The sequence below is a fragment of a genome, unplaced genomic scaffold (genome assembly GCF_019419815.1).
Source record: "Pyrus x bretschneideri cultivar Hongxiangsu unplaced genomic scaffold, Pyrus_bretschneideri_v1 Contig11, whole genome shotgun sequence".
Classification (NCBI taxonomy): Eukaryota; Viridiplantae; Streptophyta; class Magnoliopsida; order Rosales; family Rosaceae; genus Pyrus; species Pyrus x bretschneideri.
In genome coordinates this window covers 7,691,757-7,718,043 of record NW_025999402.1, presented here as the reverse complement: position 1 = coordinate 7,718,043, position 26,287 = coordinate 7,691,757, and the positions used below count along the sequence as shown (strand labels likewise).

Here is a 26,287-nt window from a genome sequence, read left to right as displayed (position 1 = left end):
AATTGGACCGTCCGATCACAGATCAACGGTCCACGTGTTTTTCACCAAAAATTAAAAAAAAAAAAAAAAAAAGGCCCAACGGTCAGAAATTTGACCGTTGGCCACGTGGCAGCGTGTTGGCTGTTGGATTTGATTATTTTTCAAATCCAACGGTCCAGATTAATTACAACATTAAAATTTATTAAAAATTAATTAAAAAATGTCAAAATTTTTTTAAAAAATACAGAAAAATTTTAAAAAATTAATTTTTTTTTTCTATAAATACCTAACCCTCATCTTCCACCTTACACCACATTTCAATATTTTCTACACTTTCTACACTACTATTATTTTTTTTTATTATTTTATAAAAAAATTATTTAATATTTTAAATGGACTGGGTGCCAGCGCATTTTGTAGGGGTGGAGATCGTTTGTGCTAGCGCATTTTTAGACTAGGTGCCAGCATATTTTTTTTGGGGTGGAGATGCCTTGGCCTATTACTGTTCATTGGGTCTATTACTGTTCAATTAAATGGATAAATGGGCTGGGTGCTGGCGCAAAGTGGATAGGGGTGGAGTTGCTCTTAGGATTAAAGAAATGTGGAAGGGTCTAACTCTAGACTAGGTTGTTGATTATTTGAAACCAAAAGTGTATTTTATTGTTTGGAAATGAAATTTGAATATTTTATCCGCCACCTCAGTTCTTATGTCAAGAGTTTTGACATCTTTGGGAGAACATAGTGTTGGTTTATTTAATTTTCCCAACACATAGTTTTAATGGCATTTGGTATATGCTTATGTCAATTATGTGCAGTTGATTAAGTTCATTAAATTTTAGTATAACCTTGCTAAAACCTAATCATAAATGCACTTTGGATGTAAGAGTAATGATGTGATACTTTCTAATAGCCCGTTTACTAATTCATAATCAACATGAGAGGAATTGAACTAAAAATGAGTTAGAATGGTGTGGAATTAGAATCAAATTCCTGTTGAAATTCTTTACTGTTTTCATGGCCACAACTAGAGTTGGTGGAAACACAGAATAATGAAAACGAAAAACCCTTACTTGATGGTTGGAAAGCTCTCACAGGAAGAGAGAAAGCCTCGAGCATTGGAAGTCTACCCATCTAATTTGAATTAGATTGATGTGGAATCAAAATCAAATCATGTTAAAATTGTTTACTGTTTTCATGGCCACAACTAGAGCCAGCGGTACCGCATATCTTTGTCAGTAGTGTATTACACTCTACAATTTGCAAGCATTAGTGTTTTTGTCAGCACGTGCTCCCCTGGACCACACACTCTAATTTGGGCTTGTCACATTCGATTTTCCCTAAATGAAAATTCTTTGTGACTTTCAAGATTAAAATACACCTACAGAGGAAGAAATGTTCCATCGAAAAAGAACAAGGACAACCTTCGTGTTTGACTGAAACTTAACAAACAAACGAATAAATAAGTATATAAATAAACGCAGAAGTGCCATGGAAGTGCAAGGAGCCAAATTCCAGAAAATAACAATACAATTTTCTTTCTTTCTTCCATATCTCTGCCTGCAAAAGATAAGGTTGGCCTTTATTTCGAGTTTCAAATGATTTATTAATATTTAATGACATAATTGAATTGTTCATTGCTTATTAGCATTTGGGTACAAAATATATTGCTTGAAATCTTGAAAATCTGCTGCTAAATATTGGACAAATTCCAGAATTATTATTCTGTTCTTTTTGCTCTGTTTATGGTAGTTAACTGATTTTTTTTTAATAATTATTGGTTCTTCAAAATTTAGGTTGGGAGCTTTTGGTGTTCTTCTGTGTAAACATTCTTGTTAAATACTTGATATTTTTGTTTGTTCTCTATTTATTTCTTTTGTTGAACGTTTGAATCTGTTTTCCCTTCTTTCACAGCTTGCTGCAACACAAGATAAATATGGAAGTCAAATTTGCAATCAAGAACAATGTCACCGAAGTAAGATTTCTCTTCATAAAAGTCAAGCATTCAACTTTAATTTGTTTTTATACTTTGATTTGGCTTACGATGTGCTCTTGTTGTACTCTTGGTTCTTGCAGCTGGTTGGAAACACCCCGTTGGTATATCTCAACAATGTCGTGGATGGTTGTGTAGCACGAATCGCTGCCAAGCTAGAGTCAATGGAGCCCTGCTCAAGTGTAAAAGACAGGCATAGTCTTTGCACTTTTTCCTTGGGAATATTGATTTTCGTTTTCCTAGTACGACAGCAAATCAAAACTCAAGATTGATATACGCGTTTGATCTTAAATTTGTATATGCAGGATTGCATATAGTATGATCAAGGACGCGGAGGATAAGGGTCTAATTACGCCAGGGAAGGTTAGCTATTAATCTTTTCCATATCTGTAGATGTTTTTTCCGCATGTAATGGAGATTTTACAAGTTTAATCATCGTTCAATATGGTTAATACTTATAAGGAATGAGCCTCGCTCCACCCCCACCCCGCCTTTGTTCTTACTGCTGTGGCTGATCACTTTTCTCTGTATCCAAAATATTTTCAAGTAGAATTCCGCTAATAAAATCTATACATAAATTTTCTCTTTTGTTTCTGTTCTTTTGAGGATAACAAGTTTGACCATGTAAGGGAGTTTCCACTTATATGATCGAGAATGTGGTGTGGCGTGGCGTGTTTCATGTTTCAACGAACTAACTTCCCTTGGTTCTTAATATGCATGATCTTCGGGAACTGAAGACTGTTCTCATTGAGGCCACGAGTGGCAACACCGGCATTGGATTGGCATTCATTGCAGCAAGCAGGGGCTACAAGGTTAAGCTGACCATGCCATCTTCAATGAGTATTGAGAGAAGAATTGTGCTCCTAGCTTTTGGGGCTGAGGTGTACCTCACAGATCCTGCCAAGGGTATTAAGGGAGCTTTTGATAAAGCCGAGGAGTTATTGAGTAACACGCCTGATGGTTATATACTTGGCCAATTTGAAAATCCTGCCAATCCAAAGGTAACTTTTGGAGTAACTGTGACATGTCTAGATGGTTGAGAGAGTTTATGAATCGTTATATGACTGTTGGTGTAGATTCATTATGAAACCACTGGCCCGGAGATATGGAGAGACACAGGAGGGAAGGTTGATGCCCTCGTTTCGGGAATAGGGACTGGGGGTACAGTTGCCGGTGCAGGGACATTCCTTAAAGAGCAGAATCCAGAGATTAAGGTTGAGTTTTGTATGTTTGCATTATATATACGGATATTGCACGAGTATGTGAGGAGAAAAGTTATCAATGAGCATTTTCTTTTGTCTAGGTGTACGGTGTAGAACCAGCCGAAAGCCCAGTCTTGAACGGTGGCCAAGCTGGTGAGTTACTATAATGCTGGCGTTTTCCTCGGCTCTGGTTCTCTGCACTATTGCTTTCTTTGCTCGTGAAATTCTTTTTCTTGTAGAACATATTACAACAGAACATGAAGAAGATGCTAGGTTTTTCGGATATCTTTTTGTCTTGCAGAATAGAGCAAAATATGAGAAATGTTTCTTCGTCGTTAGAATGTTAAACAATTTACGTAGTGTTACATTATAGTTTGATTCGTTTAAGTGGCCCATCTGTGGTTAAGTTTCTATAGTATTTGAGATTTCGTCCTCCTATATCGACTGATGCATATGTGGATTTGTAATATTCTCGCTTGTGTCAAAGGGAAGCATCTGATCCAAGGAATCGGTGCTGGTATCATACCTGCAGTTCTGGACGTTAGCGTGCTCGATGAAGTTATTCAAGTTAGCATTCAACTAATTTTATTGCATTTCCAGTTCTATAAGTTCTTGTTTCATTTTGGTGCCAACAACTCTAACACAAGCACGAATTTCTCACTAACAACTGCTGATGTTTATGTAACATTTTAGGTAACGAGTGAGGAAGCAATTGACACCGCGAAGCAGCTTGCTCTGAAAGAAGGTCTTCTGGTATGGTATCAATTAGTTGGCATCGCTTTCACTTTCGTGTCAGTGCAAGGAGTTTGTTACTCTCCATTAGTTTCTTAGACGAGAAATTTGAGACTCCTCCTGTTGCACGCATTCATCATTTTTCCATTTACGAGGCTGATTGTGAGAGCAAATTAACATTGCAGGTGGGGATTTCATCTGGTGCTGCGGCCACTGCTGCAATAAAGTTGGCTAAGAGGCCGGAATATGCTGGAAAACTCATTGTTGTAAGTCTGATTTTGCACTGACCCCTTAGCTTATACGATTTCTTCGCTTAAACTTGACTTGGAATTGTAAATTCGTAATCAAATGCAATTCTTTCAGACAGACACTCCAGGAACTTATTCCATTTATTTGTTACTTGTGCAGGCTGTGTTCCCCAGTTTTGGAGAGCGTTATCTGTCTTCTGCACTCTTTGATTCCGTTAGGCATGAGGCGGAAAACTTGAGTATTTGCTGAAAGTGTTGCTGAATCGGCCTTTTCTTAGTTTCCTAGCTCCTTCAAATAACACGAAAACTTTGCTCCAGTTTGTACTGAAAATATTTATGGGACCTTGTATATGATTATTACGACCTTTTACCGATGAACTAATAAATTCTGGTTGATGACTATCTTCTTGATAGCATCAGTAGACATCCATGTACCATATGATTCAAGGGGAATGAGCTATGGTAGCTTACGAGCGAAACAAAGGCTCAAGCGCTGTGTTACAACATCCGATTCTTATATCGTCTTTTCGATTTGTGTTAGTTCTGGATTGAACTAACTTGGCTACATCACTGTTATTCTCTCCTTTGTATTCAACTTCAAATAATCTGCTTTCGCAGTTTAGAAATAGTCCTGCAATTACAAAAAAAATGACAATTATTCAATATTACCACCAACTGAGAAAACTCATAGATTAAAATCAAAACATACGAAAGCCATTGGGTACATTTATCATTTTAAAGAAAAAATTATCAGTAATCTTAACGTATTTACACAAAAGGAAAGAGCGGTTGATTTCGTCAATCTACGTCTGATTGGTATGGTCACTATTGAATTTGACTTAGCTAACTCTATCTACGAGCTTAAGCAATGGACTTCTTCTTGGAGATTTAGCAGCTGGGCCATTATAAATAATAAATAATTGTAACGTACTTACAAATAAGGAAAAATGACAGTAGTTGATTTTGTTGATTTACTTCTTATTGATACGGTCACTAATGAATTTGGCCTAGCTAACTTTATCTACGAGCTTAAGCAATGGACTTCTTCTTGGAGATTTATCAGTCTAAGCAAGAGACAATATACGTTATTGATTATTTTTTTATTTAAAGGTCATTATCAGTAATCGTAACGCATTTACAAAGAAAAACACATGAGAGCAGTTGATTTTGTTGATTTACATTTGATTGGTACGATTACCATTGAATTTGACTAAGCTAACTCTATCGACGAGCTTAGACAATGGACGTCTTGGAATTGTAGCAGCTGGGCCAGCAAACATATTTGTTTGTGGGCGATTTATGTACTTTAATTACTAGTCTAGAGTACCTCCTCCCCGATACAATTTGGAGGACTTCTAAAAAAATTAGGAGAACGAATTGGACTTATGGCTTTGTAATGGTTTCAAACGCCATATTGACAAAATTACCGATTTCCACTTAAGTCCTAAATCCCATCTCCACCTAGCATATACATATAGGGCATCAATGACAACGACTATAATTTGATTAAAAAGAGAAAACTGAATTTGGACTTTTAAGATTCAATTTGAGGAAAATAAACAGGATGAAATTTCGTCAGATAGATATTTTAAGGAGTTACACTTTAGATTGGGCAGGGGCTGCGCGAACGCAAGCCCCCACGGCAACAAATTATGACATTGACTCTCCTACGTTGAGGAGATCATAGACTGGCACCCCGACAGAGTGCAATGAAGGTCACCAGCCCAGGCCATGAGCCTTCTTGATCGCCCATAGACCCTGTCCAGGTAAGTACTTAATACAGAGATCGTCGTTTATTTTTATACCCATCCCGCCTGACTTCTTTGACCTTAATTGGTCGATGTGGGACATGCTTACTAATGGCAGCAGTTATACAAAAAGGTAGTTCGATGGTTTTTTTTAAAGTACTTTGGAAAGTTAGTGGATTGTTAGACGAATTATTGGGCGGGGGCAGTGGCAAAGCAACGAAAGCACAAGGGAGGAACCGCCCCTCTAGTTCGTCTGAGCTTGTCGAAAAATTTAGTTATGCAGCCTGCGCTGAGCTTGTCGGAAAGTTGGCTGGGGAGAGCCTCGGTTGACTCCATGGTCGTCTGGGAGAGCCTCGATTTTACTTCAACATTGTTGTTTTTTTTTTTTTTTAATATAAAATGAGAATAGTTGGTGGCAAGCCATGTATATAACATTATTGTACATCAATGCATATTTTTATTAACGTATCCATACCGTCCTATATCCTAATTTTTAGAAAATAGTTGTATCGTCATATTTGTGTCCCTATTCATGCTACATAGTTACTATCTAAAAGGATTTGGTTATCTATATTTTTCCGGAACCTTTTAACCTTTTAAATTTTGCCTCCCAGACGATTTCTGGCTTCGCCATTAAGGAGGGTGAATGGAAATTTAGGAATGTACTTATTTATGAAATATAGTTTAACATAGTAGTCGGTTTCTTATGTATGCAATTAGGATTGAAGAAATGTGGAAGGGTCTAACTCTAGACTATAGTGGTTGTTGATTATTTGAAACCAAAAGTGTATTTTATTGTTTTGGAAATGAAATTTGAATATATTATCCGCCACCTCAGTTCTTATGCCAAGAGTTTTGACATCTTTGGGAGAACATGGTGTTGGTTCATTTAATTTTCCCAACACATAGTTTTAGATCTCGTTTGTATGTTCTTTTAAAATTATTGAAAGCATTTTTAGTGAAAATATTTTTGAAAACAATACGCAGTAAAAATGTAAGTAAATCTTGAAAAAACACTTAAAGTGTTTCCTAGGGTAATCATATAACTGGTGCTTCTTGTAGAAAGTATTTAAAATGCTTTTGGAACCCAAACATTTGTTATATGCTTATGCCGATTATGTGTAGTTGATTAAGTTCATTAAATTTTAGTATAACCTTGCTAAACCCTAATCATAAGTGTACTTTGGATGTAAGAGTAATGACGTGATACTTTCTAATAGTCCGTTTACTAATTCGTAATCAACATGAGAAGAATTGAACTGAAAATGAGTTAGATTGGTATGAAATCAGAATCACATTCATGTTGAAATTGTTTGCTATTTTCATGATCACAACTAGAGCTGACGGAAACATGAAATGATGAAAACGAAAAACACTCACTTGAGGATGAGAAAGCTCTAACAGGAGGATAGAAAATCTCGAGAATTGGAAGTCTACCCATCTAATTTGACCGTATCTAATTTGACAGTAGTGTATTGAACTCTACAATTTGCAAAGCATTAGTGTTTTTCTCGGCACGTGCTCCCCTGGACCACACACTCTAATTTGGGCTTATCACATAGGTTTTTTCTATCCTTGTCAACATGACAAGTTTTTGTCCCTTCAAGCTGCCCTGGTAACCTTTTTTCCTTCCACTTTCTTCTTTTCCCTTTGTACTTTGTTCAAATTTTCCATTGTTTCACACTCTTGGATCAAATTATCTAGCGAATAAGAGAATTGTAGTTTAATTGATTAACACGCGTTACACATGCACTTCCTCCCAAGTTGACCTGGTGATTTTCTCCTTTTACTTCTTCTGCTCGCCTTCATTTTTCGCTCTCGTTTCGTGTTAGAGACCAACTTAAAAAATACTTAACAAATAAGAAACTTGTAGCTCAAACAATTAACAATTATCAATTATCAATTATATACTTGAAATCTGACGTTCGATTTTCGCTAAATGAAAATTGTTTGTCACTTTCAAAATTAAAATATACCTACAGAGGAAGAAATGTTCCATAAAACGAAACAGAACAAGGACAACTGGACAACCTTCAAGTTTGACTGAAACTTAACAAACAAACGAATAAATAAATAAACGCAGAAGTGCCTTTATGGTAGTGCAAGGAACCATTTTCCAGAAAATTACAATACAATTTTCTTTCTTTCTTCCATATAGCTGCCTGCAAAAGATAAGGTTGGTCTTTATTTCTTTATTAATATTTACTGACATATTTGAATTGTTCATTGCTTATTAGCATTAGGGTGCAAAAAAATATTGCTTGAAATCTTGAAAATCTGCTGCTAAATATTGGACAAATTCCAGAATTATCATTCTGTTCTTTTTGCTCTGTTTATGGTAATCAACTGATTTTTTTCCATAATTTTTTTTTAATAATGATTGCTTCTTCAAAATTTAGTTTGGGAGCTTTTGGTGTTCTTCTGTGTAAACATTCTTGTTAAATACTTGATATTTTTGTTTGTCCTCTATTTGGGGTCTTCTGGTTTTGATTCTGTTGACTATTTCTGGGCTTTTGCAATATTTTGCTCCTATATTTTTCAAGCGATTTTCTAAGAGGATGAAACGATTAAGCGTTTCGGGTTTTCTGGTTGCTTCTGTTTTGTTGAACGTTTGCATCTGTTTTCCCTTCTTTCACAGCTTGCTGCAACAGAAGATAAATATGGAAGTCAAATTTGCAATCAAGAACGATGTCACCGAAGTAAGATTTCTCTTCACGAAAGTCAAGCATTCGATTTTGATTTTGATTTGTCTTTAGTTTTCCTTTGTTTTTAAGGACCTTTTACGAAAAGCTTCAGATACTGTTCACTTTAACGAAAAACCACATTTTTACGCTAAAAAGTCAATCATGGTACTATTTACGTTACCTTTATTTTGTTATTTCCGTTAAAAGTCAAAGTTTTCAAGCTATTTTCATTAGTTTTTATATGTTGCTTTGGCTTACGATGCGCTCTCGTTGTACTCTTGGTTCTTGCAGCTGATTGGAAACACCCCGTTGGTATATCTCAACAATGTCGTGGATGGTTGCGTAGCACGAATTGCTGCCAAGCTAGAGTCAATGGAGCCCTGCTCAAGTGTAAAAGACAGGCATATTCTTTGCACTTTTTCCTTGGGAATATTGATTTTCGTTTTCCTAGTATCAAAACTCAAGATTGATATACGCGTTTGATCTTAAATTTGTATATGCAGGATTGCATATAGTATGATCAAGGACGCGGAGGATAAGGGTCTAATTACGCCGGGGAAGGTTAGCTATAAATCTTTTCCATATCTGTAGATGTTTTTTCAGCATGTAATGGAGATTTTACAAGTTTAATCATCGTTCCATACGGTTAATACTTATAAGGAATGAGCCTCGCTCCACCCCACCCCGCCATTGTTCTTTCTGCTGTGGTTGGATCACTTTTCTCTGTATCCAAAATATTTTCAAGTAGAATTCCGCTAACAAAATCTATACATAAATTTTCTCTTTTGTTTCTGTTCTTTTGAGGATAACAAGTTTGACTATGTAAGGGAGTTTACACTTATATGATCGAGAATGTGGTGTGGTGTGGCGTGTTTCATGTTTCAATGAACTAACTTCCCTTGGTTCTTAATATGCATGATCTTCGGGAACTGAAGACTGTTCTCATTGAGGCCACGAGTGGCAACACCGGCATTGGATTGGCATTCATTGCAGCAAGCAGGGGCTACAAGGTTAAGCTGACCATGCCATCTTCAATGAGTATTGAGAGAAGAATCGTGCTCCTAGCTTTCGGGGCTGAGGTGTACCTCACAGATCCTGCCAAGGGTATTAAGGGAGTTTTTGATAAGGCTGAGGAGTTATTGACTAACACGCCTAATGGTTATATACTTGGCCAATTTGAAAATCCTGCCAATCCGAAGGTAACTTTTGGAGTAACTGTGACATGTCTAGATGGTTGAGAGAGTTTATGAATTGTTATATGACCGTTGGTGTAGATTCATTATGAAACCACTGGGCCGGAGATATGGAGAGACACAGGAGGGAAGGTTGATGCCCTGGTTTCAGGAATAGGGACTGGGGGTACAGTTGCCGGTGCAGGGACATTCCTTAAAGAGCAGAATCCAGAGATTAAGGTTGAGTTTTGTATGTTTGCATTATATATACGGATATTGCACGAGTATATGAGGAGAAAAGTTATCAATAAGCATTTTCTTTTGTCTAGGTGTACGGTGTAGAACCAGCTGAAAGCCCAGTCCTGAACGGTGGCCAAGCTGGTGAGTTACTATAATGCTGGCGTTTTCCTCGTCTCTGGCTCTCTGCACTATTGCTTTCTTTGCTCGTGAAATTCTTTTTCTTGTAGAACATATTACAACAGAACATGAAGAAGATGCTAGGTTTTTCGGATAGCTTTTTGTCTTGCAGAATAGAGCAAAATATGAGAAATGTTTCTTCGTCGTTAGAATGTTAAACAATTTGCATAGTGTTACATTATAGTTTGATTCGTTTAAGTTTCTATTGAACTAAATTACCATTCGATAGTATTTGAGATTTCGTCCTCCTATATCAACTGATGCATATGTGGATTTGTAATATTCTCGCTCTTGTCAAAGGGAAGCATCTGATCCAAGGAATCGGTGCTGGTATCATACCTGTAGTTCTGGACGTTAGCTTGCTCGATGAAGTTATTCAAGTTAGCATTCAACTAATTTTATTGCATTTCCAGTTCTATAAGTTCTTGTTTCATTTTGGTGCCAACAACTCTAACACAAGCACGAATTTCTCACTAACGACTGCTGATGTTTATGTAACATTTTAGGTAACGAGTGAGGAAGCAATTGACACCGCAAAGCAGCTTGCCCTGAAAGAAGGTCTTCTGGTATGGTATCAATTAGTTGACATCGCTTTCACTTTTGTGTCAGTGCTAGGAGTTTGTTACTCTCCATTAGATTCTTAGATGAGAAATTTGTGACTCCTCTTGTTGCACGCATTGATCATTTTTCCATTTATGGGGCTGATTGTGAGAGCAAATTAACATTGCAGGTGGGGATTTCATCTGGTGCTGCGGCCGCTGCTGCAATAAAGTTGGCGAAGAGGCCTGAATATGCTGGAAAACTCATTGTTGTGAGTCTGATTTTGCACTGACCCTTAAGCTTATATGATTTCTTCGCTTAAACTTGACTTGGAATTGTAAATTCCTAATCAAATGCAATTCTTTCAAACAGACACTTCAGGAACTTATTCCATTTATTTGTTACTTGTGCAGACTGTGTTCCCCAGTTTTGGAGAGCGTTATCTGTCTTCTGCACTCTTTGATTCCGTTAGGCATGAGGCGGAAAACTTGAGTATTTGCTGAAAGTGTTGCTGAATCGGTCTTTTCTTAGTTTCCTAGCTCCTTGAAATAACACGAAAACTTTGCTCCAGTTTGAAATAAAAATATTTATGGGACCTTACATATGATTATTACGACCTTTTACCGATGAACTAATATTGATGGCTATCTTCTTGATAGCATCAGTGGAGCATCCATGTACCATATGATTCAAGGGGAATGAGCTATGGTAGCTTACGAGCGAAACAAAGGTTCAAGCACTGTGTTACAACATCCGATTCTTATATCGTCTTTTCGATTTTTGTTAGTTCTGTGCTCAGAATATGGACTTTTTCTTGAACCAGAACCAGAAGAAAGATATTTAGGTAGATGCAATAACAGTGTTCATGTACAGCGAACCGAGTTGCTATGCAAAAAGAAAAAAATGTATGAGATTGCGGAGTATATGAGGACTGAGCTGTTCCTCTTCGATAATATATGACAAAGATATTGGTGTTCCAAGAAATTTGTGAAAATGTGAAAAATGTTTCTCCTTGAATTACGTGACGAGAGAGAGTGAAACGGAGATAAACGGCAATTACACCCAACAATTTCTCCAGTCGACGGCCAAGTAGCAAAAAAAATGACAAGCATGCAAATATGTGTTCGACTAAAAATGAATAGAAAGTTAGGGTGCGTTTGTTGCACCGGACTATCTAGGACTGGACTAACTTCAGGGACTAAGCTGGATTGGCTTGGCTTGGACTAAGCAGTACTAAAATTGTGAAGCGTTTGGTGCAGTACCGGACTAGCCAGGACTAAATTTTTATTTTTTATTTTTTATATTTAATTATGAAAACTTCCACTTTCTTGTCTAAAAAACATTTTTTTTAAAGAGATAAAAGATACTTTATTGAAAATATCATTCATCTCACAAACAAAACGGGAAAAGGATTTTGCTTTTACATGAAAGTCTACATATTTTTTTCACCATCATGAGCTATCAATACATATACAAGTTGCAACTACTTGTGCTTAAACTTGAGTTCATTCACATATTCTTCAATGCCCTTCAACTAATTATGTAGATCTTGAGTGTTTCAATTGCAACCGCATAGGCTACGGGGTGTCCAGAATATGTAATCCCATGAGAAAAACAACCAAGCTTGCTGCTCTGAGAGGATATGACATCTGAAACTTCTGGGCTCACAAGAATGCTGATTGGCATATATTCAGAAGAAGACCCTTTGCCACAGATACAAAGTCTAGTTTAATGTTGTATTTGTCACTACTATACATGCAGCCAAGCCTTCCAAATGCACAGATTACATTGCTCCAAATGCACAGATTGCATCATCATAAATAGAATGCAACAATTGTCTATGGTCCCGCAATGTGCAATACAAATGGAGCTGGAAGATCAAACTTTTGTGGGCAGTCAGTGTGCAATACAAGGGAAACCATAAAGAGATGCTCATGCAGACTTCTAGATACAAATGCCAACTAGAACACATGAGCAATGAAAGATAATTTGATAGATAACATTTTGAGTGTTGTTTATTAACACTAAAGTTAAACTAATGCCACCAAGGACAACTCAATTTATGTCGGTATTAAAATTTAAATCAATTCGAAGATTCTAAAATACTAAAATAGCAATTGGCTAATTCAAATGTGGAACCAATTACCTATTTGATGAGAGTTTCACTGTCATTGACAATCTTGGAGGTCCATACTTATTTTGCAGCACCACATTCCTTCCCTTTGAACCCAATGTAACTCTAACCAGCTCTGCCACCATGTCCACCCCTACCTGCACCCACCACCGCCACCAATTCAACCATTAAATTAACCCACTTCACATCTACCTACATCATTCAAATTTAAATCAACTCTAAGATTCTAAATTACATACAGAGCATCAATTCTAAGAATTATACACAAGCAATTGTACCTCTCACATAGCTGCAGAACAGTGTCCCTGCAAAATCAGCGGTTCATAAGATGCAGGTGATACTGAATGCAATCAATTACATGCAAGACTGTCAAGTTCAACCAATTGCTTAATCCAAAATCTCTAAACACAAAAATACCCAATCGATTGAGCAAACACCATGAGCAACAACAAAAAACAGAGGGATAATTTCCACTGAAAGATAATAAAAGATTTACCCTCACTTCCTCATGCTCTGAAATGGCGAAAACATAGAAACCCAACAAGAAACCCCTCAGACTTCCAATGCCAAAACCGATGATTCCAAAAAAATTGAAACTCCCATTTTTCTCTACTGCTTCAAGAATCTGCAGAAAAAAAAAGAACAATAATGGAATTTTAATATCCAATAAGATTTATCCAAATTAACATAAATTTATTAAACCCCATTAACGAGATTCATCCAAATTAACAAAATTTAACCTAAATTGACATAAATTCATCAAGCACCATTAACACAAACCTAATTAATAGGCTGTTGGGGTTGGAGAATGGGTCGTTGAGGGGGGCCTTTGGCGGCGAACGCAGTGCTTATTCACCCACTTGAGTAGGCTTTTGGTGGAGAACGCATAGTACGTGGCTGGAAACCCACAAGGGAGCAGAAGACGAGAGGGTGAAGGTGCGACGAGGAAGAAGAAGACGAAAGGGCGAAGGGGTGAAGAGGCGAAGCTGCGAAGGAGAAGGGAGAGAGTAGGACTAGCAGTCCGCTCGTTCTGGAGGGTTCTCGCTAAGACCTTCTAGCGAAGGTTTTAGTCGACGCGAGTCCCGGTTAATACCATTAAACATAGTCCTTGTTGCTAACAAACACGGGCTTGGACTAATTATTAGTCCAATCCAGTCTAGTGAAGCTTAGTGAAGGTAAACAAACACACCCTTAGAGAAAAAGGAGTTTCCAGTAGTCACAATGGTAAGAAAATCTGTGTTTGACTAAAAATGAATAGAAAGTTAAAGAAAAAGGAGTTCTTGTCGCAATGTTAGATTTTCTTGGTTCTTGTTGTTTGATTGTCAATTTCTATCCTGACAAAAACAATATTTGATATTAACAGTATCTGACAAAAACTAACCGTATGAGATATGATGAACGAATGTGATTAGAGGATTTCCAAGATCCTCACAAATTGGATCCGACGAGAATCCTCTTGGATGTACATATCCCTTTCCATATATTTTGACTTTTGCAATATATATTTATGTAATCATTATATATAAAAGAACCAAAGCATCTATTTCCATCTATTTCCGTATATTTTGACATTTTGCAATATATATTTATATAAACATTATAGTACATTAATGCATATTTTTATTAACGTATCCCTGCTGTCTTATATCCTAATATTTAGAAAATAGTTGTATCGTCGTATTTGTGTCCTTATCCATGCTACATAGTTAGTATCTAAAATGATTTGGTTGTCTATATTTTTCTGGAACTTTTTACCCTTTTAAATTTTTTCTTCCAGACGATTTCTGGCTTCGCCACTAAGGGGGTAATTGAAAATTTAGGAATGTACTTATTTATTAAATATAGTTTAACATAGTAGTCGGTTTCTTATGTATGCAATTAGGATTAAAGAAATGTGAAAGGGTCTAACTCTAAACTGTAGTGGTTGTTGATTATTTGAAACCAAAAGTGTATTTTATTGTTTGGAAATGAAATTTGAATATATTATCCGCCACCTCAGTTCTTATGTCGAGTTTTGACATCTTTGAGAGAACGTAGTGTTGGTTCATTTAATTTTCCCAACACATAGTTTTAATGGCATTTGGTACATGCATTTGCCAATTATGTGTAGTTGATTAAGTTCTTTAAATTTTAGTATAACCTTGCTAAACCCTAATCATAAATGCACTTTGGATGTAAGAGTAATGATGAGATACTTTCTAATAGCCCGTTTACTAATTCGTAATTATGAGAGAAATTGAATTGACGATCAGTTAGATTGATGTAGAATCAAACTCAAAATCCTGTTGAAATTGTTTACTATTTTCGTGGCCACAACCAGAGCTGGCGGAAACACCAAATGATGAAAACGAAAAACATTCACTCGACGGTGAGAAAGCTCTCACAGGATGAGAGAAAGCCTCGAGAATTGGAAGCCCACCCATCTAATTTGACTGCATCTTTTTTTTTTTTTTAATCAAAGATACTTCTTCATAAACAGGCAAAAGGAATACAAGATTAGGAGAAAATTTTCATTGTAATGGGAATACGGATGATATATCATATGTTTTTATGTAAGTGATGAGAATACGGATGGTACATCATAAGGATATGGAAACCCAAACTTCCGGAATTACCCCTCTTTTACAATGCGAGAAAACCCCAACTTTCGGACACATTCTTTTATAATTTGACCGTATCTAATTCGACCATATCTTCTTTGTTAGTATTGTATTAAACTCTGCAATTTGCAAGCATTAGTGTTTTTCTCAGCATGTGCTCCCCTGGACCACACACTCTAATTTGGGCTTATCACATAAGTTTTTTCTTATCCTAGTAAACATGACAAGTTTCTGTCCCCTTAAGCTGCCCTGGTAACCTTGTTTTCTTCCACTTTCTTCTTTTCCCTCCGTACTTTGTTCAAATTTCCCATTGTTTCACACTCTTGGTCAACAATTGGATGTTAGCTTGAATTATTATCCAGCGAATAAGAGACTTGTAGTTTAATTGATTAACACGCGTTACACACATGCTTCCTCTTAAGTTGATCTGGTGATTTTTTTCCTTTTACTTCTTCTGCTTCCCTCCATTTTTCACTCTTGTTTCACGTTAGAGACCAGCTTAAAAAATACTGAACAAACAAGAGACTTGTAGCTCAAACAATTAACAATAGTCAATTATGCACTTGAAGTCCAACGTTCGATTTTCGCTAAATGAAAATTCTTTGTCACTTTCAAGATTAAAATATACCTACAGAGGAAAAAATGTTCCATAAACGAAATAGAACAAGGACAACGGGACAACCATCGTGAAACTTAACAAACAAACGAATAAATAAATAAGTAAATAAATAAGGAGTAGGATTCTCTCCCCTCCTCTTTCTATCCCCTTCCATCCCCTTCTCTCACATTCTCTAGTTTGTCTTTCTCTTTTTATAAAAAAATTAATATAAGATTTTGATGTGGTTTAATCATGATCGTTCAAATAGGAGGGGAGGGAAGGAGAGGGAAAAAAGAGGGGAGAGAATCATACTCCAATAAATAAATGCAGAAGTGCCTTTATGAAAGTGCAAGGAGCCATTTTCCAGAAAATTCCAAAACAATTTTCTTTCTTTCTTCCGTATCTCTGCCTGCAAAAGATAAGGTTGGTGTTTATTTTGAGTTTCACATGATTTATGAATATTTAATGACAGAATTGAATTGTTCATTGCTTATTAGCATTTGGGTGCAAAATATATTGCTTGAAATCTTGAAAATCTGCTGCTAAATATGTTAGTGTGTAAATTATGATCTGATGTGGCAGTTGCATTTCTAGTTCATATTGCTAGGATGTTTAGCTAAATTGGTTGTATGCTTATTTGTTTAAGTCTCATAGGTCTTAAGTAAGTAGGTAGACATATGTCTTCATCCCATAGGGTGTAAGATGAAGACTGTGATTGTTTTGATGTAATTTGAATACTGCTAAAAGAGTGCAACGGTTAGAAGTGAGTGGAATTCCTTTCCTCTCTTAGATAAATGAAATGGTGAATGTGTGAAGAAAATTCAGAGTCATATTCTCTGTTCTCTCTCTCTACCATCATCTTTTCCATTTTTGTACTATAATTTCTTCTATTCTTTGAGGAAATTTGTGTAGTCATAGCTCACAGTTGCATAGCTCACTCAAACACTAACATGGCCTCAGAGTCAGGTTGGGTCTGAATCCTTTGTGCGTTGTATCTGTGAGGGATTGAGCTTAGATTCATAGCAAAAGCTCAGTCCAGTGATTCAAACTTGTATTCGCGATCGAGTTTAACATGGTTGGATTTGGAGGGAACTTAGAGTGCCAGTCTTCAATGGCGAGAATTTTGATTTCTGGCAAATCAAAATGAATACTATTTTTCGTTCACATGAACAGTGGGATCTGGTTAAGAAGGGTTACGATCATTCAACGAAGAAGGAGGAGGAGCTTATAGAGGTGGAGCAGAAACTGATACGAAATAATGTAGTTAAGAATGCCAGAGCACTGGGTATTATCCAAGGTGCTGTTTCAGATCAAATTTTCCCAATAATTGCAACCCAGGAAAGTGCAAAGGCTACGTGGGACATTTTGAAAGAAGAATTTGTTGGTGATAAGCAAGTAAGATCTGTGAAACTCCAAGATCTTAAACGAGATTTTGAGTATACTCGTATAAATAATAATGAATCTCTCTCTGTGTATATTGCTAAACTGTTTGATCTGATTAATCAAATGAGAAGCTATGGTGAAGATCTGGGTAATCAAAGAATTATCTAGAAATTGTTAATTAGTTTGCCTAAGTTTTATGATAGTATTGCAGCAGTGATAGAAATTACTAAGGATTTGGAAACCATGGATGCTCAGGATGTGGTTGCCATCTTAAAGGGTTATGAACAAAGACTTGATAGGCATGACATCTAAACCAAACAGATTTAATGGTCAAACTAACAATAGCAAATATGAGAAGAATTTCAAGTCAAAAGGAAAACAGTGGAGTAACAAAGCTGATCGGAGTAATAAGGCTAGTGTTCATGTGAAAAGTGAGGTAAACAACATTGGGGATAAGTGTAAATTCTGTGATAGATTGCACTATGGTGAATGTTGGATCAAGAACGAGGTGAAGTGTCATAAGTGCAACAAGATTGGACATATTGCAAGATACTACAATACAAACAAGGTTGTGTAACAAGTAAATTTTGTTATCAGGTGGAAGAAGCTAGTAATTTGTTATATGCTAATTGTTTTGTTAAGAAGAAGTTGGGTGATGTGTGGTATATAGATAATGGATATAGTAATCATATTACATCCATGGAAGATTTACTTGCAGACATTGACAGAAATGTGAAAGCCAAGGTCCAAGTAGGCGTCTTGGTTGAAGTGGTAGGAAAGGGGACACTGGTCATTGAGACTATAGAGGGTAGAAGATACATAAAAAAAGTCATGCTTGTACCTGGTCTTGCAGAGAATTTGCTTAGTGTAGGTCAAACGACTGAGCATGGTTATTTTCTTCTATTTGGAGACTATAGAGTGGATGTGTTTGATGATAGATCTCTATGTAACTTGGTGGTCTATGTGAAACAGAAAGGAAATATGTTTTTTCCTTTGGTTTTCAGTACAAACAAGGAATTTGCATTGAGAACAAGTGTGCAAGAATGTGCAAAGGTATGGCACATGAGGTTTGGTCACCTAAATTTCAAGAGCCTCAAGCTATTACAGAGTCAAAGAATGGTATTGGGGTTACCTAAAATCCAAGATAGTGATAATGTATGTCAAGGGTGTGCACTTGGGAAGAATCACAGGGAGTCATTTCCCAATGAGTCAATATGGAGAGCAAAGAAGCCATTGGAGTTAATACACTTAGATGTATGTGGTTCTATGCAAACTCCAAGTTTGAGTGGAAACAAGTACTTCATTATCTTCATAGATGACTACTCAAGGATGTGCTGGGTTTATTTCTTGAGAAACAAATCAGAGGTTTTCCATGTATTTAAAAAGTTCAAAGCTATGGTAGAGCTTCAATGTGGTTATCCTGTTAAGAAGTTGAGAACAGATAGGGGAGGAGAATTCACCTTAAATGAATTTGAAAAGTTTTGTGAAACCTTGGGAATAGAAAAACAACTCACTATTGCATATTGTCCACAATAGAATGGAGTTGTAGAAAGGAAAAACATAACTGTTGTAGAGATGGCAAAGTGCATGCTTCATAAGAAAGAACTTCCCTACAATCTGTGGTGTGAAGCAGTGAACACATCTGTGTTTCTGCTAAACAAAAGTCCTACAAAAGCTTTGGGGAATGTTACACCTTTTTAGAAATTCAGTGGAAGAAAATTTGAGATTAAACACCTGAAAGTTTTTGGTTCAGTGTGTTACTCTCTTATTCCAGGAAACTTAAGACACAAATTAGAAGAAACTAGTGTTATTGGTATTTTCATTGGATATGGCACTTGTGAAAAGAGGTACATAATGCTTAATCCTGAAACACAGAAGGTAATACTCTCAAGGGATGTGATTTTTGATGAGAATGGCTAATGGGATTGGGAGAGACATAAAGTCAATGAAGTGTCATTCCATTTTTTGCAAATGGGCCTTTGGAAATGAATGGGGTTGATGATGATGTTGTCTCTGGAAGTTCTTAAGTTCAAATTGAAGACTTTCCAGCTATTGTCTTTGGTGAAGCAAGCAGTTCTAGTCCTACATCTCAGTATGATCATACTCCACTGAGGTACATGAACTTGAGTGAAATTTATGAGAGATGCATTTGTGCATTGTTGAACCAGAAGGTTTTGATGAAGCTGCACAGGATGAAGCATGGAAAAAGGAAATGAAAGATGAAATGGGCATGATTGAGAAGAACCATACATAGGAACTGCTAAGGAAACCATCTGATAAGCCTATGATTGGGGTAAAATGGGTGTATAAAACAAAGTTGAATTTAGATAGCTTGATTCAAAAGAATAAGGTTAGGCTAGTTGCAATGGGCTATGCACAAAAACTTGAGATTAACTATACTGAAACCTTTGCACTTGTGGCAAGGTTAGACACCATAAGAACTCTTATTGCACTGGCTGCAAAGAATAATTGGAAGTTATTTTCAACTGGATGTGAAATCAGCTTTCTTAAATGGTGTACTTGAAGATGAGGTGTATGTAGATCAGCCAGATGGATTCATTGTGCAAGGAAAGATGGATAAGGTGTACAAATTGCACAAAACTTTATATGGACTAAAGTAGGCACTCAGGGCATGGTATGGAAAGATCGATTCTTATCTTGCACAGTGTGGTTTCAAAATAAGTACCAGTGAGGCAACAATGTATACCAAATGTGAAGGAGACTCAGATTTGATCATAGTGTCTATTTATGTTGATGATATAGTCTATATTGGAAGTACTCAGGAGTTAATGGAAGAATTTAAGACTAATATGATGCAAAAGTATGAAATGACAAATTTGGGTTTGGTGCACCATTTTCTGGGAATGAGGGTTATGTAAACTGAAGGCTGCATCTTCATACACTAGAGGAAGTATGCTTCAACTTTGTTGAAGAAGTTTGGACTCTAGGAATGTAAACCTGTGAGTGTTCACTAGTACCAAGTGACAAATTGAGAAAGGAATATGATAATGGAGCTGCAGATGAAGCTCAATACATGAAAATTGTGGGAAGCTTGTTGTATCTCACAGCAACAAGGCCTGATATAATGTATGTTGCATGTTTGTTAACAAGATTTATGCATTGTCTTTCTAACAAGCATTATGGAACAATAAAAAGGGTGCTCAGATATGTTCAGAGAACTCTGGACTTTGGTTTGGAGTACAAGAAAGGCAGATGAGCAATTTTGATAGGCTTCTGTGATAGTGATTGAAGTGGTTTAAAAGAAGACATGAAAAACACATCACGTTATACTTTTACATTTGGTAGTGGTGTTTTTTCTTGGGCCTCTGTCAAACAACATTGTGTTGCTTTGTCCACGGCTAAAGCAAAATATATCAGTGCATCTGAGGCAACTGCTCAAGCCACTTGGCTGAGATTTGTGCTGAAAGATTTTGGTAAAATGCAATATGCTGCAACACCACTGAATTGTGATAATACTTTGTCACGCCCCAGACCCGAGGTCGGCAATAAAAACTCAAATCTAAATTCGAAACATGAGTTAAAAACTAAATAATTAAAAGGAAATTGAAATGGGTGGGAAAAATAAATTCCTCTTATTAAAATAACTCCAAAATCCTTATAAGGTACAAAAATAATAAATTAAAATCCTTAAACTTCCCCTCAATCACAACCTTAGCTTTTCTACCGTCTTGCCAAATAACACATCTATATAATAATAGGGGAGGGGTGAACAACAACCACCGTTGCTCAGTGAGTAGAATATGTAATATGCCAGTCAAGCTTGCCATTTTAATCACACTATAAAATAGAATAATAATATCAATGCTTTAACCACATATTTCCATATCACATCATTCATTTACGTGTCCATTATATCAATCATAAATTGTAACTCACCACATGACCCTTAATGACCATCCGCCCTAATATCTCCGTGTGCAGTTTACATTTATCTCTCAGATTAATGCAACACCAAAGTTCTCATGCTTCATGAACATCTCAAACAATTCACTTATCAGATATACAATAACTCTGAAAGTACTTCACAAAATCCAACATACTTGACTTGAAATAGAGAGATATTTAAAAATAGCTCAAAACCTATGATATCTCATGGTTTTCATTTATCAAAAAATAAGAATATTTTAAACACATTACATAAACCACTCACCTCAATAATCTATGCTTTGGCAAGACAACTCAACTAACATCTCCACAAACCTCAAACCCTAGCTCGCTATCTCTCTCTATACCTATATAATATATACACACACGTACATACATATACATACATTGATATATACTATATGTACATCGCCCCTACGTAATGCATGCATTGCATGCTTCTGTGGTTTCAAAAGAATGGAGCCTTTGCTCTTATTTATAGGGGATTGGAGTCGGCTATAATTAATGTTAAATGCATGACTAAGCCTTTCAATGAAGTGATGGCAATAGAATGTAAGAAATCATCTAGGATATTGACAGCTACATGCAAGACGTGTTCCACTTCATTTGGACGTGTCATGAACATGGGTTGCCAAGTATAAGAGTCATCAAATTGCAGGTGCAGGTGTCAAATGCAGGGATTAAGCATGCAGCACGTAGAAGTTAGTAGCTGCATACGATCATCACAATAGAGTGCACAATAAGCACTCGTAATGATTGCTAAAGTGATGAGAAGGATGAAATGGAACGTGGTGCTGTCAGTTTGCATGAAGTGAGAAGAGCAGGTGTTGCATTCGTAGGAATGCTTGAGGTAGATTGACAGGTGGTATAGTAAAAATAAATGGGTGGGATCTGGTGAGTCTAATGAGTCAAAATAAAAACAACACATGTAACAACACTATTATTGTTTTGATGTAATTTGAATACTGTCAAAAGAGCGCAACGGTTAGAAGTGAGCGGAATTCCCTTCCTCTCTCAGATAAATGAAATGGTGAACGTGCGAAAAATATTCAGAGTCATATTCTCTGTTCTCTCTCTCCCTCTACCATCATCTCTTCCATTTTCGTACTGTAATTTCTTCCATTCTCTGAGGAAATCTGTGTAGTCATAGCTCACTCGAACTTTAACAAAATATTGGACAAATTCCAGAATTATTATTCTGTTCTTTTTGCTCTGTTTATGGTAGTTAACTGATTTTTTTTCATAATTTTTTTTAATAATTATTGGTTCTTCAAAATTTAGGTTGGGAGCTTTTGGTGTTCTTCTGCGTAAACATTCTTGTTAAATACTTGATATTTTTGTTTATTCTCTATTTATTTTCTGCATATTTTGGGGTCTTCTGGTTTTGTTTCTGTTGACTATTTCTGGGCTTTTACAATATTTTGCTCCTATATTCTTCAAGTGATTTTCTAAGAGGATGAAACGATGAAGCGTTTCGGGGTTGCTTTGTTGAACGTTTGAATCTGTTTTCCCTTCTTTCACAGCTTGCTGCAACAGAAGATAAATATGGAAGTCAAATTTGCAATCAAGAACGATGTCACCGAAGTAATATTTCTCTTCACAAAAGTCAAGCATTCAATTTTGATTTTGATTTGTTTTTAGTTTTCCTTTGTTGTTAGGAAATTTTTACGAAAAGCTTCCGATACTGTTCACTTTAACGAAAAACCATATTTTTACACTACAAAGTCAATCCTGGTACAATTCACTTTACCCTTTATTTTGTCATTTTCGTTACAACTCAAAGTTTTCAATCTTTTGCATTAGTTTTCTTTATTTTTATATGTTGATTTGGCTTACGATGCGCTCTCGTTGTACTCTTGGTTCTTCCAGCTGATTGGAAACACCCCGTTGGTATATCTCAACAATGTCGTGGATGGTTGTGTAGCACGAATTGCTGCCAAGCTAGAGTCAATGGAACCCTGCTCAAGTGTAAAAGACAGGCATATTCTTTGCACTTTTTCCTGGGGAATATTGATTTTCGTTTTCTCCTAGTACGACAGCAAATCAAAACTCAAGATTCATATACGCGTTTGATCTTTAATTTGTATATGCAGGATTGCATATAGTATGATCAAGGACGCCGAGGATAAGGGTCTAATTACGCCAGGGAAGGTTAGCTATTAATCTTTTCCATATCTGTAGACGTTTTTTCAGCACGTTATGGAGATTTTACAAGTTCAATTATCGTTCAACACGGTTAATACTTATACGGAATAAGCCTCGCTTCACCCCCACCCCGCCATTGTTCTTACTGCTGTGGCTGTATCCAAAATATTTTCAAGTAGAATTCCGCTAACAAAATCTATACATAAAGTTTCTCTTTTGTTTCTGTTCTTTTGAGGATAACAAGTTTGACTATGTATGATCTTCGGGAACTGAAGACTGTTCTCATTGAGGCCACGGGTGGCAACACCGGCATTGGATTGGCATTCGTTGCAGCAAGCAGGGGCTACAAGGTTAAGGTGACCATGCCATCTTCAATGAGTATTGAGAGAAGAATCGTGCTCCTAGCTTTCGGGGCTGAGGTGTACCTCACAGATCCTGCCAAGGGTACTGAGGGAGTCTTTGATAAAGCCGAGGAGTTATTGAGTAACACGCCTAATGGTTTTATACTCGGCCAATTTGCAAATCCTGCCAACCCGAAGGTAACTTTTGGAGTAACTGTGACATGTCTAGATGGTTGAGAGAGTTCATGAATCGTTATGTGACCGTTGGTGTAGACTCATTATGAAACCACTGGCCCGGAGATATGGAGAGACACAGGAGGGAAGGTTGATGCCCTGGTTTCGGGAATAGGGACTGGGGGTACCGTTGCCGGTGCAGGGACGTTCCTTAAAGAGCAGAATCCAGAGATTAAGGTTGAATCTTGTATGTTTGTATTATATACATGAATATTACATGAGTATGTGAGGAGAAAAGTTATTAATAAGCATTTTCTTTTGTCTAGGTGTACGGTGTAGAACCAGCAGAAAGCCCAGTCTTGAACGGTGGCCAAGCTGGTGAGTTACTATAATGCTGGTGTTTTCCTCGTCTCTGGCTCTGCACTATTGCTTTCTTTGCTCGTGAAATTCTTCTTCTTGTAGAACATATTACAACGGAACGTGAAGAGGATGCTAGGTTTTTCGGGTTAGCTTTTTGTCTTGCAGAATAGAGCAAAACATCAGAAATGTTTCTTCGTCGTTAGAATGTTAAACAATTTGCAAAGTATTACATTATAGTTTGATTCGTTTAAGTGGCCTGTCTGTGGTTAAGTTTCTGAAGTATGAAATTACCGTTCCATAGCATTTGAGATTTTGTCCACCTATATTGGCTGATGCATATGTGGATTTGTAATATTTCTCCTTTGTGTCAAAGGGAAGCATCTGATCCAAGGAATTGGTGCCGGTATCCTACCTGTAGTTCTGGACATTAGCTTGCTTGACGAAGTTATTCAAGTAAGCGTTCAGCTCATTTTATTGCATGTCAGTTCTACAAGTTCTTGTTTCATTTTGGTGCCAACAACTCTAATACAAGCACGAATTTCTCGTTAACGACTGCTGATGCTTATGTAACATTTTAGGTAACGAGTGAGGAAGCAATTGACACCGCGAAGCAGCTTGCCCTGAAAGAAGGTCTTCTGGTATGGTATCAATTAGTTGACATCGCTTTCACTTTTGTGTCAGTGCTAGGAGTTTGTTACTCTCCATTAGATTCGCAGACGAGAAATTTGAGACCCTCTTGTTGCACGCATTCATCATTTTTCCATTTACGGGGCTGATTGTGAGAGCAAATTAACATTGCAGGTGGGGATTTCATCTGGTGCTGCGGCCGCTGCTGCAATAAAGTTGGCGAAGAGGCCTGAATATGCTGGAAAACTCATTGTTGTAAGTCTGATTTTGCACTGACCCGTAAGCTTATACGATTTCTTCCCTGAAACTTGACTTGGAATTGTCAGTTCGTAATCAAATGCAATTACACTCCACGAACTTATTCCATTTATTTGTCACTTGTGCAGGCAGTGTTCCCCAGTTTTGGAGAGCGTTATCTGTCTTCTGCACTCTTTGATTCAATTAGGCATGAGGCAGAAAACTTGAGTATTTGCTGAAATTGTTGCTGAATCGGCCTTTTCTTAGTTTCCTAGCTCCTTGAAATAACACGAAAACTTTGCTCCAGTTTGAAATGAAAATATTTCTAGGACCTTATCCCTACTAATTAATAAAACACTCATTGTCAACCACAATCCTATGAAATTACCAATTTAACATTATAATTAAAACAGAACATGAGCAAAAATGTAATTTTACATAATCAAATTTTGCTTTTTTTTTCTTTTCAATACCTTAACGTACATGTAATCTTAATATATTTTTAATTAAAATAATAATAATTAAAAAAAAAAAACTTATATATGATTATTGAAAATATGCATGGGACCTTATATATGATTATTACGACCTTTTACCGATGAACTAATAAACTCTGGTTGATGGCTATCCTCTTGATAGCATCAGTAGAGCATCCATGTACCATATGATTCAAGGGGAATGAGCTATGGTAGCTTACGAGCGAAACAAAGGCTCATGCGCTGTGTTACAACATCCGGTTCTTATATCGTCTTTTCGATTTGTGTTAGTTCTGTGCTCAGAATATGGAATTTTTCTTGGAACCAGAACCAGAAGAAAGATACTTAGGTAAATGCAATGACAGTGTTCATGTACAGCGAACCGGGTTGCTATGCAAAAAGAAAAATGATGTATGAGATTTCGGAGTATACATGAGGATCGAGCTGTTCCTCTTTGATAATATATGACAAAGATATTGGTGTTCCAAGAAATTTGTGAAAATGTGAAAAAGTGAAAAATATTTCTCCTTAAAACCGTCTTTCCGTTCTTCGATGCGGATTTCACGCTCAAAGAAATTTCTTAACATGGCATTC

At 36.7% G+C, this 26,287-nt stretch overlaps 1 protein-coding gene and 1 non-coding gene across 7 annotated transcripts; one reads left to right on the top strand and one right to left on the bottom strand.

The window, feature by feature from the left end:
• The first annotated feature begins 1,405 nt into the window (after positions 1 to 1,405).
• Positions 1,406 to 25,532, top strand: LOC125473824 (cysteine synthase-like). 6 transcript variants are annotated; one of them, XM_048577143.1, is made up of 11 exons: positions 1,406 to 1,550; positions 1,891 to 1,951; positions 2,053 to 2,162; positions 2,275 to 2,332; positions 2,707 to 2,970; positions 3,046 to 3,183; positions 3,273 to 3,324; positions 3,659 to 3,738; positions 3,865 to 3,924; positions 4,089 to 4,169; positions 4,312 to 4,575. In XM_048577143.1, the coding sequence occupies exons 1-11, from the start codon at positions 1,468 to 1,470 to the stop codon at positions 4,399 to 4,401; spliced, it is 1,077 nt and encodes a 358-aa protein (XP_048433100.1). In that variant the 5' UTR covers positions 1,406 to 1,467; the 3' UTR covers positions 4,402 to 4,575. The 6 variants fall into 6 exon arrangements, with proteins under 6 accessions (XP_048433100.1, XP_048433101.1, XP_048433104.1 ...); XM_048577144.1 differs by lacking the exons at positions 1,891 to 1,951; positions 2,053 to 2,162; positions 2,275 to 2,332; ... (5 more) ...; positions 4,089 to 4,169; positions 4,312 to 4,575 and adding exons at positions 8,538 to 8,598; positions 8,875 to 8,984; positions 9,087 to 9,144; ... (5 more) ...; positions 10,903 to 10,983; positions 11,126 to 11,312 and having other exon boundaries at positions 1,467 to 1,550; XM_048577147.1 differs by lacking the exon at positions 1,406 to 1,550 and adding an exon at positions 1,703 to 1,724.
• On the bottom strand, positions 5,764 to 5,925 carry LOC125473935. The gene has a single exon (XR_007255674.1). It is a non-coding gene; the product is annotated as a U1 spliceosomal RNA (small nuclear RNA).
• Positions 25,533 to 26,287: the final 755 nt, after the last annotated feature.